This window comes from Strigops habroptila, chromosome 6 (genome assembly GCF_004027225.2).
Source record: "Strigops habroptila isolate Jane chromosome 6, bStrHab1.2.pri, whole genome shotgun sequence".
Classification (NCBI taxonomy): Eukaryota; Metazoa; Chordata; class Aves; order Psittaciformes; family Psittacidae; genus Strigops; species Strigops habroptila.
Window position 1 is genome coordinate 41,531,251 of NC_044282.2, and position 13,909 is coordinate 41,545,159.

General features: G+C 40.4%; 1 protein-coding gene across 5 annotated transcripts in view; it reads right to left on the bottom strand.

Moving 5' to 3' along the window:
• The window catches only part of ARHGEF10 (Rho guanine nucleotide exchange factor 10), a 115,011-nt gene that overhangs the window by 19,496 nt on the left and 81,606 nt on the right, over nt 1–13,909 (bottom strand). For all 5 annotated transcript variants that reach the window (XM_030489806.1, XM_030489810.1, XM_030489807.1 and 2 more), the window contains 3 exons: nt 10,704–10,790; nt 8,992–9,215; nt 7,725–7,882 (listed from right to left, as the gene is read on the bottom strand). In XM_030489806.1, coding sequence (XP_030345666.1) covers nt 7,725–7,882; nt 8,992–9,215; nt 10,704–10,790 — 469 coding nt within the window. The remainder of the gene's footprint in view (nt 1–7,724; nt 7,883–8,991; nt 9,216–10,703; nt 10,791–13,909) is intronic.

The window sequence follows — 13,909 nt, forward strand, 5'->3', positions numbered from 1 at the left end:
ATAGTTTTGAGTGAAAAGGAAAATTAGTAACAGTGTCAGGTGGATGTCAACTGCAAAATAAAAATTCTAAAACAACACTGCAAGGTCAGAAGGTGAGTTCAATATTACCAATGTTATGAATGTTATCAGTGTTATAAATATTTGATTCAACAAATACGCATATCAAAACTCAGTTCACACAAAACCATTTTCTGTTGGTGCTGTTAGTAGAGCACTTAACAATCGAATTAGCTTTCAGAGTTCAGTGGGATTGGACATAGGAAAAAGGCGAGATAGAGATCTGTCTTTCATGTCACCATGACTTCATGCAAAGAAACTGCAGTCCCACTTGATATATCAGCTCTGGAAAAATCCAAAGATACCCTAGCCATACGATAAGGCTATTCTGTAATATTTTTTTATTTCTTCCTGCAAATGTTGCTGTCTTCCAGATCAGACAGCATCTGAGACAGATGAGGGGGTGAAAAAGGCTGGGGCTGTGGGGAGGAATTTTCTAGGCTGGTAATTAGGGCAGTATTTAAACGATGGGTCAGCTGTGTTCTGGTCCCTGCCTCAGTGAACGCTTAATTAATTATACAAAGTGGAATGGCACCAGGAGGAGAAATTAAGCACTGTGCATCTCTCTCCTCTTATTTTGTGGCAGCACAAGTACAAATCCTCTCAAGCAAGGCAGGGGATTAAGCCTGGTAATCCAACATACTTCAGTGAACACTTTAATCCCAGCTGCTGACTAAAAGCAAGATCGCAACTTCATGTTGCTGACCAAGAATTTTATCACCCATCATCAAAACTGCTTAGCAAGTCTGTGTCTAGTTCACAAGTTGATCCAAGACTACAAAAATCACAGTTTTAGGAAAACATAATACTCTTCCACCTCTCTTTTCAGCTCTCAGCAGTCCCTATTCAATACCTGCCTGTACAGACTTTGTGTTTGATGTTGGCCATTTCATGTTATGTGTCTGATACAAAGTTCATTGCTTCTAAAATCTAAGTGAAAAGAAGTATTATCTCTATTCTACTTGTGTAAACACCTAGAGATTCAAGATATACTTAGGCAAGCAGGTTGAACAACTGGCACTATCTATGTATTTAAAATTAGGTGCAGCACTTGCAAAAGATACAGAACAGCTTTGATATTATAAATCCTCGGTTAGTTACTGATTTAAGAAAAAAGAAAAGCAGCAAGAATAGTAGCTGAGATAAAACTTTTGCCAACAAAATCTCAAGGCATGCAACTGGACAAAGCCAGTGCAAGGAGCCAAGCAAAGTATTTTCTGAAAAGAAGGAATTGAGTAAAAGAAAATAAGCAATGGAGATGTATATAATGTGGCTCCTGGAGACCTGGCTGGAGAATACCTACAGGCGAAACCACAGAAGTGTGGCTTGTCTTAAAATTCTGTGCAACTGATGCCTTATGTTCTCTAAATAAGCATAGGTTTTATGGTCATCATTGTTTCTAGAATGCTTAAAAGCCATTGACAATAAAGTCTTCTAAGCATATAGAATGAGATGCAATATGTAGCACATATATCCTATAACTAGAGGCTAGTCTGTATGTGGAAAAAAGTCAGTAATCTGCACCCTGAACAAAGAGAAGATCGAAGCCTGACACCGGTGGAAACACAAAGGAAACGGTGGGAGAAGAGATACGGGTTTTCCTTCTGCTTTGTTAGAAAAGTTCATACAAGTAATAACACATAAAAATTATTTGCAAGTTTTAGTTGACAGATCTTAACCTGTCCACATCAAAGAAGGTATAGACTCTTACTAGAGATACACCAAACGCCTAGTACACAGGACATGACAATCTCTGGCAGTTTCTATAACATGAATGTAACAGAATATAGGCATCTATATGAATTATGGGTACAGCTATTTGCAGGAACGAGATGCATCTACAAAACCTGAGAACAGGGTCAAATACAAAAACAGTTCTAGGGACTGTGACCAGCAGGTCGAAGGAGGTGATCCTGCCCCTCTACTCTGCTCTCGTGAGACCTCACTTGGAGTACTGCGTGCAGTTCTGGTGTCCTCAACATAAAAAGGACATGGAGCTGTTGGAGCGCGCCCAGAGGAGGGCCATGAGGATGATAAGGGGGCTGGAGCACCTCCCGTATGAAGACAGGCTGAGAGAGTTGGGGCTGTTCAGCCTGGAGAAGAGGAGGCTGCGTGGTGACCTCATAGCAGCCTTCCAGTATCTGAAGGGGGTCTACAAGGATGCTGGGGAGGGACTCTTCCTTAGGGACTGTAGTGGTAGGACAAGGGGTAATGGGTTCAAACTTGAACAGGGGAAGTTTAGATTAGATATAAGGAAGAAGTTCTTTACAGTGAGGGTGGTGAAGCACTGGAATGGGTTGCCCAGGGAGGTTGTGGATGCTCCATCCCTGGCGGTGTCCAAGGCCAGGTTGGACAGAGCCTTGAACCACGTGGTTTAGGGCAAGGTGTCCCTGCCCATGGCAGGGGGGTTGGAACTAGATGATCTTAAGGTCCTTTCCAACCCTTACGATTCTATGATTCTATGATCCTATGATTCTATGACTTCTAGAAATAAGATGTCATAGCTTCTGATATTTGGTTATTAGATAAATATTTAAAACATGAGAACATAGGTTTTAAGCACTATTGCGTCAATGAACTAGCAGATCTGTGTTATGCCACCATTTGTGATAACTATTGGACAGCTAGAACTTGTAAAAGGTATGTGCCATAGTTTATACCTCAGTGTTGAACAGTATCTTGCAATGCTTGTATCAGACATCAAAGTAGGGTATCTTATGTTCATAAAATATTTCTAAGACTTTAAAGAATAAGGACATTATTTTCATTAATGCATTTTGTTATTAGTCTTGTGATTTTTTATGAATTTTAGAAAATCAATTATCCTTCTAGTCGCCTAAATTTAATCAGATAGGAAAAGTTTTAAAACAATGTTCATTTGCTCATTTTATAGGACAGAATGTTGGCTATTTATCTGTGGTTTGCTTCCATAAAACTCAGTGAAGGAAAATAATATTATTTTACAAAAATTTATCTAAAAGTTTATCATTATTTAGAATATTTTATTAATATTTAGTATTTTAAATATTTGATGGTGCTCTGAAGTCTGATAATCTAATAAAATATAGTTTATCTATCAAAATCTTTTTAAAGTTTGTAGTAGTTTTCTTTTATGCTTTCAATTGAGCTGAACCAAACATGCTTTTTTTGTTGGTAGTTTCCTCTCTTGCTTAGCAGTGCTATTGGTGTTTTCAACAGAGCTGCCAACACAGCCCTGGGAACAGCGGTTGTTGGTTAATTTGTGCAGTGGAGCACAAACATTTTTTCCATCACATGGCACATAAACCAGCACTGTTGAGGAGTAAGGTGGTAGCTACAGAAGTAAAAAGTTTAGCACATTTCTAATCACTTGGAAATAAGATGAGACACTCAGGTCTGCTCTTCTAAACAAGGTGTAACTAGGAATTCCTGTGCTATACATGCATATAGTTATTTTTTCCTACATATTCAAAGAAGTCTCCATGCTAAACAGCTGACAGAGCTCTACCTAAAATTATAAAGAGGAGTGGTGTTCGAAGTTCCAGCATGAGAGACGCAAACAAAACCAACAGCAATGTCAACATACTTCTGGTAACAAGTATTAGGCGATACTGCTAACAGTGATTACACAATCAAGAAAAGAGTATTTATTTCTTTTTCAGTATCACTGCTGTAGTCCTCTCCCTAACAGCTTAAGGCCATTCGTTACTTTTCACAGCAATAGCTCTCACCACGTCTACTTTAAGTGGCGGATCACATGCCAGACCCACACTCTTCAGACACACTGGAACAGCGCATGGATCCACCCAAGCTCTGAAGTTTGACATCAGTGCTTTACATTCCACGTATTCCTCTTTTTCTGCATTGGCCAAAGTACACGATTGTCTTGCCAAATGGATCGAGGTATCTTGCTAATGAACTGACCTACTACCCCTTCACTGTTGTAACTGTTTCCCCCTTATAACTTAATTTCCTTTCAGTTTTGGTCCTTTTCCTTTTTATTAATCCTCTGATGGAGATTCCACAATCTCTCTAGGCAACCTGCACCTGGTTTGGTCACCTGCGCAGTGAAAAAGTGTTTCCTGATGTTCAGAAGGACCCTCCTGTGTTTCAGGTTGTGCCCATTGTTCCTGGTCCTATCACTAGACACCACTGAAGACACCCTAGCTCCATCCTCTTTCCACCCTCCCTTCAGATACTTACGGACACTGACGAGATTCCTCTGATCTCTCTCTTCTCCAGGCTGAACAGCCCCAGCTCTCTCAGCCTGTCATCACTGGAGAGTGCTCCAGTCCCTTCATCATTTGAATGGCCCTGTGCTGGACTCTCTCCAGTATATCCATGTCTCTTACACTGAGGAGCCCAGAAACTGGACTCAACACCCCAAGTGTAGCCTCACCAGTGCTGAGCTAAGGGGAAAGATCATTGAGCATGCCAAGCACTGTGAATTTAATTCTAGGGGTGAATGTGCAAGGACTCGCTGTGGGTGCTCTACACACAAATGACAGGCTGCTTATACCAAACGTGCTGAAAGGATAGCTATTGCGATCAAAGCAATATGTCTTTTTTGTGCATCTGTTCTCTGATCTTAACCAAACTCTTTCTGAAACTACTGACGTTTTAATCTTTGCCACAATCATTCCGAGTTTTTATTTTCTTTTTCCTGTTCCTCTCCATACTCTACAGGACTTCATGGAAAGGAAATGTATATCAGCATATAGAAGAAAGGAAGTAGCTGGAACTGACTACAGAATGTCAGGAACAATACACCTATATTTTATAAAGATTGTGATTTCCCTTTCCTAAGATACTTTTGTGAATGGAAGTCAAACGTGCACTGACCTTTTTTGCTATTACATCACTTGGAAAACACATCTGCTGGGCCGTCTGCTATCATCACAATGGGGTTTTGTTATTTTTTTCAAACAAAACCAGTACAATTACTTTTTCCTTAACATCTTCTAGAAGTGTTTTGCCTGGAAATATTCCTAATAATTCAGCCTGAGGCAAACATTAAATACACAATATTTCAGACTGGTAACTGTGCAAGAGTTAACAGCAATGTAAACAAGTTCCCAACACACAAGGTGTCAGAAACTTTACAACCAGCATCACCACCATTCCTATACATAACAACATTTAATGCAATAGCTGTTTCACCATTCCTTAAACTAGTCTTCTTGCCCACATAAAATTAAGGATTATTAAGGATAATTATCAGGGTTCCTATTTTTAGGATTAATATATTAGCTGACCTACATCCTAGTCTTTCTGTGAAATTTTCACATGACTTTTCTTTTAATTTATATTGAAATATATTCAGGCTTAAGTACTTTTTAACTCATAAGTCAAAACACAGAGATACAGAGGTGTCTCAGTATAACTACCCTCCATAAAGGAGGAAATCTCACTGTGCACCTTCAACTCTCCCACTAACACAGCATGTGTTCCTTAGTTTACTAGACACACTTCCCAGTTCCTGTTTTAAATTACTTCAAGTCAAGACTTTCTGCAGTCAGCATTCTAGTGGCTGTTGATCTGACAAAGTTCTCTTGTGAAGACAGTCAGAAGAGAGCACTTGCTGTTTGCAAACAAGTTGGATACTCACATGCATTGAGCGATCTGAAAACAGGAGGAATTAGAGCTATTTGGGTACTGAAACCGAATGACAGAAGCCATGGGTCTTTGACTACATACATAAAGGCATCAATGATCCACTACACTTTCTGCCCAGAGAGGAAGACACAAAGATCACAACTCTATTAGAGACTGTGAGGTGGATTTTCATCCTAGAAGAAAGATGACTCCTTTTCATTCATGGAGTCCCACACAGGCTGCACAGCCATTCTACCTGTGCATCCCATAGCATTTATCCTTCTCAGGCTTCAAATAAAGAATCCTTGCGATACAGTGACCATATTTCACATTCACTTCTAAGTCTTTCCTTAATTTCCTTTATGCTGATAGTCCAAAAACTAAGTCAAAGGGCATGGCTGGAAAGCAACCCCTCTGTAGAACAGAGGGTGACCCTGATTAATTGCACAAAGCTCTCTGAAGGCTGCATCCCCCCTTCCTCCTGTTTCACTGCTTGGACTCCTTTGTTTGGTAAAATAGGTCAGTGCTCATAAAAACACCCCTCTAGGGCTCACTGTCTCACATGACCACCACAGCCACCTCTAAGGAATATCAATGCTAACATAGGAACAGTTGATTTGCACAACTGTCATGAGGCATGCAGAACTGAAATAAGACAGGCAGACCAAACTGTAAGGAAAGGGACTACAAGATGAGTCAGAAAAACATGAATGTCTATTTCCCATCTCAGAGCTTCAGCAATCCTGAAATAGAGCCTGTCACAGTTTATGAATATTTAGCTTCACAAAACTCCAGCTCATAATGTAACTCCGTCTGGTTAACAGCTCTGCCCCATCCTTAACGTCCTCTGTAGATACGCAACCCATTCATCCTTTCTTACCTATAATGCCAAGGACGCCACTTGTGGTTTTAAAGTGGTCTTTTCTCAAGAAGTTGAGTGACAGCAATTGCAGTCTCCAAACAGCTTAAATACAACAGTCCCTTTCAGACAGGAGGACAGATTTGCTTTACTGTCCTACTCAGGTACATACAGAAACTGAAACACCAAAAATGATGCTATGAGTGTAGGACCAAGGCCTCACTCCTGTGCCTCCAAAACAAAGAAACAGTTACTATACAGTGGTAAAAAAAAAAAAAAAAGGAAAAAAATTAAAAGGAACTGGTGTTGTGCCACTCAAATACAACTGCGCTGTTTACAGGGCCCACTTCATTACAGAAGTATGACCACCATTGTTATGCAGCTTATGCTAATAAGGTACACCAGATCTCTGCTGGCTCTGTACTTTACAAGGTTAGGTGTCTCTGTGCTAATATCTCACTTAAACACTCATGTTTCAAACTTTGATTAAAGCCTTATTGATTTTGAACTAACTATATATGTATTTGGTAATGCAGGAAAGTTAGTGAGATAACACTGGAAGTACACAGACAAGCACCTAAACAAGCTCTGGAAAATACAGTTCTGGTATAGAAGTATTACCTGGGATTCTCCTTTACTCAAATTATTTTAGCCAATTACTTAGCTAGATACAAAATAATATTAAATAACAACAATAACAACTGTGGTGTTAATGGAAAAAGGACTCCTACTGTGAAATGCATGAGCCACACACATAGGAAAGACTTCTCCTATCGGAACAGTAAAAATGGAGTTGTCAATTCAAATGAGATATACAGGTACCTCCACTAACAGGTAATTTTTGTCTTTCATAAACACTGATACTGGGTAGTCAAGTGGAATTAGCATTGTGCAGTCAAGTGGAATTAGCATTGTGCTGTGTAAAATACAGTATACTGTCTCTTATCACAAACTTCTGGACTCTTGTAACACTGAAGACCTTAGGCTTTAAGCTAAGGAGCGCAAATCAGTTTTCATATGTATGATATGGTAAAAGTGGGAAGAGTATCAAACTTTCTACTGTCCTTCAAAAAGAGAAAACAAGTCTTTTCAGAAGTACTAAAATGTGTAGTAACCTTAGTACAGCAGTTTTACAGAGAATTTTAGGAAAACATAATAGTGGGTAACTGCTTCTGCCAAAATATACAGACATGCGAGTTCCTCAGGATGCTATCAAATGATATCACTATGTTACCTTCTGCTTTTGTGTAGACTGAGATCTTTCCATTTACCAAGCCAGCAAACAAGTATTGAGACATATATGTTAAGCTCATAACAGTTGATTTCTCAGGAGTGAAGAAGTGCTGGAGTCGAATTTTCTTTGAGCCTTGGCAACTTTTGTAAATAGAAATACTATTAAAAAGAAGCAAGAAAAAATAAACCTGTGAAATGATGTTTTATTTAATTCTTAACAGAATATGCACAAAAGAGGTTTAGAACAAAATACTGGTGGGGAAAAAAAAAATAAATTCTCCTGTCATTCATAGGAAGATGACTATGGAAAGGACTATCATGACCCTCCAAAATGTCTATGTAGACAATTTGCAATTACTTAACATTGACATATGACAACACTTTTCATATTATCTTGTCTGGAGAAACATGTATTCAACAAAGAGACATAATAAAGATTTTGTTCAATGTCCTTACTATGAGAGGGAAAAGAGAATAAAAGCTTACCAGACAACAATTACACTTAAAATTCCCACCATTCCTACAGATTATTACCATGGGTATGTTAGGAATATTGAATAGTTAAATGTGGAATTAATTGCACTTCACAAGCAAAGATGATCAGTACAATTAGATGTTGGGGTTTCTGGAAACTTATTCCTCGGAGAATTTGTTCTCCTTCATTTATGCAGGCTAGCAACACCTTCAAAAATCACATGTAGTTACATACTTCCACCCTCACTAGTTATAACAAGACTGTTTGCTTACTGACCTAGCAGTTTAGAAAATGTAGCTTTGTTCTTCATTATAAATCAAGTGATGACTCAGTAAGGTCACCAGTTCAAACAGAGTAAAATGCTTCATGTTAACAGTTCAATAGTAGACAGCAATATTATTTATTCGCATGACAAATCCTGCACAATATCATAGTGTAGAAGGTTAAGGGGTTCCTCATTAACAGTCTGTCATCCTGAAAATTTTCCAAAAGCTAAAGATTATGTTGTAGCATTATAAGAGTAGTATTCATATTTCTCAGACATGATGCCTAATGAATTAATCCTTTCAAAGATACAGATTTTATTTTCAAATACTATATAGTATATTTCAAAATCATGTAAAGTGTATTTCTTCCCTTGATTTAGATAGAAAGGGTAAATTGAGATCACTGGGACATCACACATACTTTTTTAAAAAGAAAACATTTTCTTGGAAGTATCTCACATGATTTTGCTATAGAATACTGAACCTAATGAATAATTCACACACCATACACTAAAAATAAGAATTACCTTCCTTCTTCCATGCCAAGGCAAATAGTAGGCACATTAGGAGTTTTTGCAAGAACATTTTCCGAGTCTAGAGCCTTATTTTGCTCTTTCAGTTTCTCCTCCTCTGGTATGTAGACCATGCAGAGAATCCGTGATTCCACATTGAAGCATTCAATAACCTTGGGGCTGGAGTGTTGAAATGAGACTATTGCAATCTGGCCCATTTGATTGGTACAACTGCCAATCTGAATTGGATAGAGGAAATAAAAATAAAATAAAGAATATAAAAATAAAAATACAAAATATGACCAAGATTGATACTTGTCTTCAGGAAGATAAGCGTTAACAAGAAGGAATGACTGGAATGTTAATTGAGGAATACTTCTCAAGTTATATGTGTGAATATGATTTTTCATGCATTAAGACATAAACAAGTCAATAACTCAGCACAAATACAAGAGATGTCAAAACATTATATACACAAAATTCCCCTGTATAGTCACAAAACCAGTTCTTTTTTGAAAGAAGCAATATTATGGCCTACTCTGATGTCTGACTCATGTATATACATAATGTAATGCAATTATAATAACTAATATATTATTTTAATAATCAGTGTTCTAAGTTATCTCAGACTCTTAAATAATATAGCTGAGGCCTGTCCTTTGCACAGTAACAGGTCTACAAATAAATGCTCTGTCCCAACAGAAAAAGGGATTAATATAAACCCTTTCGTAAAGTTGCTGAAATAGAGTCCTAAATTTCTTCCTGATCCAGAACTAAGGATCATCAATATGTCCACAAATCTGTACATTTTAGAGATCCGGGAAAATTAAAAAAAAAAAAAAACAAAAAAAAACAAAAAAAAAAAAACCCAAAAAAAACAAAAAAAAAAAACCCAAACAAACAAAAAAAAAACACAAAAAAACCCCAAAAAATCAAAACCAACCAAGTAGAAAACCTCTGCCCAAGCAACAGTGTTTTTATATAGTAACTCTTTATGCTTATATGAAATGAGAACACAGCAAAGAGAAAGAAAGAACATTTTGTGGCAGCAGAAAGATTTTATTGGCATATAGTTGTGACGACTGTTTACAAATAACAAAGCAAAAAGAAATTACATGAATCACCATGAAAAAGACCACTGACAAAACCTATTTCTAAATTTTACTTTTATTTCGCAAGGGTTCCCTTAAAATTTCAGTATTGTAGTAACAAGAAAAGCTACTGAAATCATTAGGGTTTTGGGGTTTTTTTTAAGTATTGGCTATCTCACTTGGCTGGAATATCTGCATATTGGAGGCTGTAACAATATGCCAGAATAGGTTTGTTTGTTTTTCCTATGTACAGGCTTAAACAGATTATTTATGGCTAAAGCATTTTTAAAACATGAAAACAGACAACAGGACAGTGTGAGCTCATATGGGTTTTAGCAGCCCTCATTATAAATTAGCACATAACTCACTTCTGAATGTGCTCAGCACTTTGGGATTCGTTCTGTGCTACACTAATAAATCTCACCCACATAAGTGACACCCTACAGAGAACAGGGAGATCACATGGACAAAATTACTAGATATCCTTTACAGAAGTCCATCTTCAAACAAACAAAACGGGGGAAAAAAAAAACCAATCCAAAATTTATGTCAGATCCATATGTTGTGGAGAGTCACAAAAAACAATGCAGAGGAACAGGAGACTGCCCCCTTTTAGTTTTTAAAGATTACACTTACCCAAAGAAAACCATGTTCCATGGCACAGGAATCTGACTCAGTTTCTCCAGAGAGGTATGGTTCAGGATTATAAGCAGCACATTCAATCTTCAAAGGAAAAGAGAGCAGTTGCCACATTAAGAAGATGTGCCTGTTTTTGCCCAATTTATTCTGTAATTAACTAAAACATTTAAGGATATCAAAGAATCACAAAAGGCAAGAACCAACCCAACCTAACATCATCCTTGCCATAATCGTTAGTCTGTTACTTCTCATCTCAGCCACTGCCTCCCTTCTGCAGTGTCCTTTTACATGTAAGGCTGAAATATATCATGACCCTGCCCGAGTCTCCCCTTCTGGACTATCAACTATTATCAACTAATTAAATTTAAAAATTTAAAAAACAAATTATTTTTAGTTCTTGATTTTAATTTTTTTTATCACTTTTCCAACTGGCATCTCTCCAGCAGATAAATCAGCTTCATATACTTGAGAGTGCAGAACTTTCTCACTTGAACAAGCTATTCTAGCAGAGCTGTTAGCAGCACTACATAGAATCATAGAATCGTAAGGGTTGGAAAGGACCTAAGATCATCTAGTTCCAACCCCCCTGCCATGGGCAGGGACACCTTGCCCTAAACCACGTGGTCCAAGGCTCTGTCCAACCTGGCCTTGAACACCGCCAGGGATGGAGCACCCACAACCTCCCTGGGCAACCCATTCCAGTGCTTCACCACCCTCACTGTAAAGAACTCCCTCCTTATATCTAATCTAAACTTCCCCTGTTCAAGTTTAAAGCCATTACCGCTTGTCCTACCACTACAGTCCCTAAGGAAGAGTCCCTCCCCAGCATCCTTGTAGACCCCCTTCAGATACTGGAAGGCTGCTATGAGGTCTCCACGCAGCCTTCTCTTCTCCAGGCTGAACAGCCCCAACTCTCTCAGCCTGTCTTCATATGGGAGGTGCTCCAGCCCTCTTATCATCCTCGTGGCCCTCCTCTGGACTCGCTCCAACAGCTCCATGTCCTTTTTATGTTGAGGACACCAGAACTGTACACAGTACTCCAAGTGAGGTCTCACGAGAGCAGAGTAGAGGGGCAGGATCACCTCCTTTGACCTGCTGGTCATGCTTCTTTTGATGCAGCCCAGGATACGGTTGGCTTTCTGGGCTGCAAGCACACACTGCCGGCTCATGTTAAGCTTTTCGTCAACCAACACCCCCAAGTCCTTTTCTGCAGGGCTGCTCTGAATCTCTTCTCTGCCCAGCCTGTAGCAGTGCCTGGGATTGCCCCGACCCAGGTGTAGGACCTTACACTTGGCATGGTTAAACTTCATTAGGTTGGCATCGGCCCACCTCACAAGCGTGTCAAGGTCCCTCTGGATGGCATCCCTTCCCTCCAGCGTATCAACCGAACCACACAGCTTGGTGTCGTCGGCAAACTTGCTGAGGGCGCACTCAATCCCACTGTCCATGTTGCCGACAAAGATGTTGAACAGGACCAGTCCCAACACCGATCCCTGAGGGACACCACTCGTTACAGGTTTCCAACTGGACGTCGAGCCATTTACCACAACTCTTTGTGTGCGGCCATCGAGCCAGTATTTTATCGACCGAGTGGTCCATCTATCAAATTGATGTCTCTCCAATTTAGAGACAAGGATGTCATGCGGGACAGTGTCGAACGCTTTGCACAAGTCCAGGTAGATGACATCAACTGCTCTGCCCCTGTCCATCAGTTCCGTGGCTCCATCATAGAAGGCCACCAAATTGGTCAGGCAGGATTTCCCCTTAGTGAAGCCATGTTGGCTGTCACCAACCACCTCATTGTTTTTCATGTGCCTTAGCATGTTTTCCAGGAGAAACTGTTCCAAGATTTTGCCAGGCACAGAGGTGAGGCTGACTGGTCTGTAGTTCCTTGGGTCTTCCACCTTCCCCTTCTTGAAAATGGGGGTTATATTACCCTTCTTCCAGTCATCAGGAACTTCACCTGACTGCCAGGATTTTTCGAATATGATGGACAGTGGTTTAGCAACTTCATTCGCCAGCTCCTTCAGGACCCGTGGATGGATTTCATCAGGTTCCATGGACTTGTGCACGTTCAGGTTCTTAAGATGGTCTCGAACCGGATCCTCTCCTATAGCGGGCCTAAGGTCTTCATTCTCACAGTCCCTGCATTTCCTTTCCAAGACTTTCGTGGTGTGGTCAGAGCATTTGCTGGTGAAGACTGAGGCAAAGAAGTCATTAAGAACCTCAGACTTCTCCAAATCCACGGTAGCCAGTTCTCCTGATAGCTTCTGGAGAGGGCCCACATTGTCCCTAGTCTGTCTTTTATTTGCTACGTATCTATAGAATCCTTTCCTGTTATCTTTCACATCCCTTGCCAAACTTCATTCTAGCTGGGCCTTAGCTTTCCTAACCTGGTCCCTAGCTTCTCGGGCAATGCTCCTATATTCTTCCCAGGCCGCTTGTCCTCGCTTCCACCTTCTATACGCTTCTTTTTTCCCTCTAAGTTTCCTCAGCAGCCACTTGTCCATCCATGGAGGTCTCCTGGCCCTCCTGCTGCACTTTCTTCTAGTCGGGTTGCAACACTCCTGAGCACGTAGCAGGTGATCCTTGAATATCAACCAGCAGTCTTGGGCCCCCCTGCCCTCTAGGACTGTATCCCATGAAACCTTACTAAGGAGGTTCCTGAAGAGGCCAAAGTCTGCTTTCTTGAAGTCCAGGGCAGTGAGCTTGCTGCATGCTCTTCTCACTGTCCTGAGGATCTCAAACTCAACCATCTCGTGATCACTAGAGCCAAGGCTGCCCTGGAGCGTTACATTTCCAACCAGTCCCTCCCTGTTGGTGAGCACAAGGTCCAGCATGGCACCTCTCCTCGTCGGCTCCTCTATTGCTTGAAAGAGGAAGTTGTCTTCCACACAATCAAGGAACCTCCTGGATTGCTTGTGCCGGGCCGTACCGTCCCTCCAACAGATGTCAGGATGGTTGAAGTCCCCCATGAGGACCAGGGCCTGCGAGCGTGAGGCTGCTCCTATCTGTCTGTAGAGCGCTTCATCCACAGAGTCCTCTTGATCAGGAGGCCTGTAACAGATCCCCACCGTAATGTCCCCCATTCCTGTTTTCCCTTTGATCCTGACCCACACACACTCTGTTACCTCATCACCCGTCCCCAGACAGAGTTCCATACTCTCTAGCCTATCACTGACATAGATAGCAACGCCCCCTCC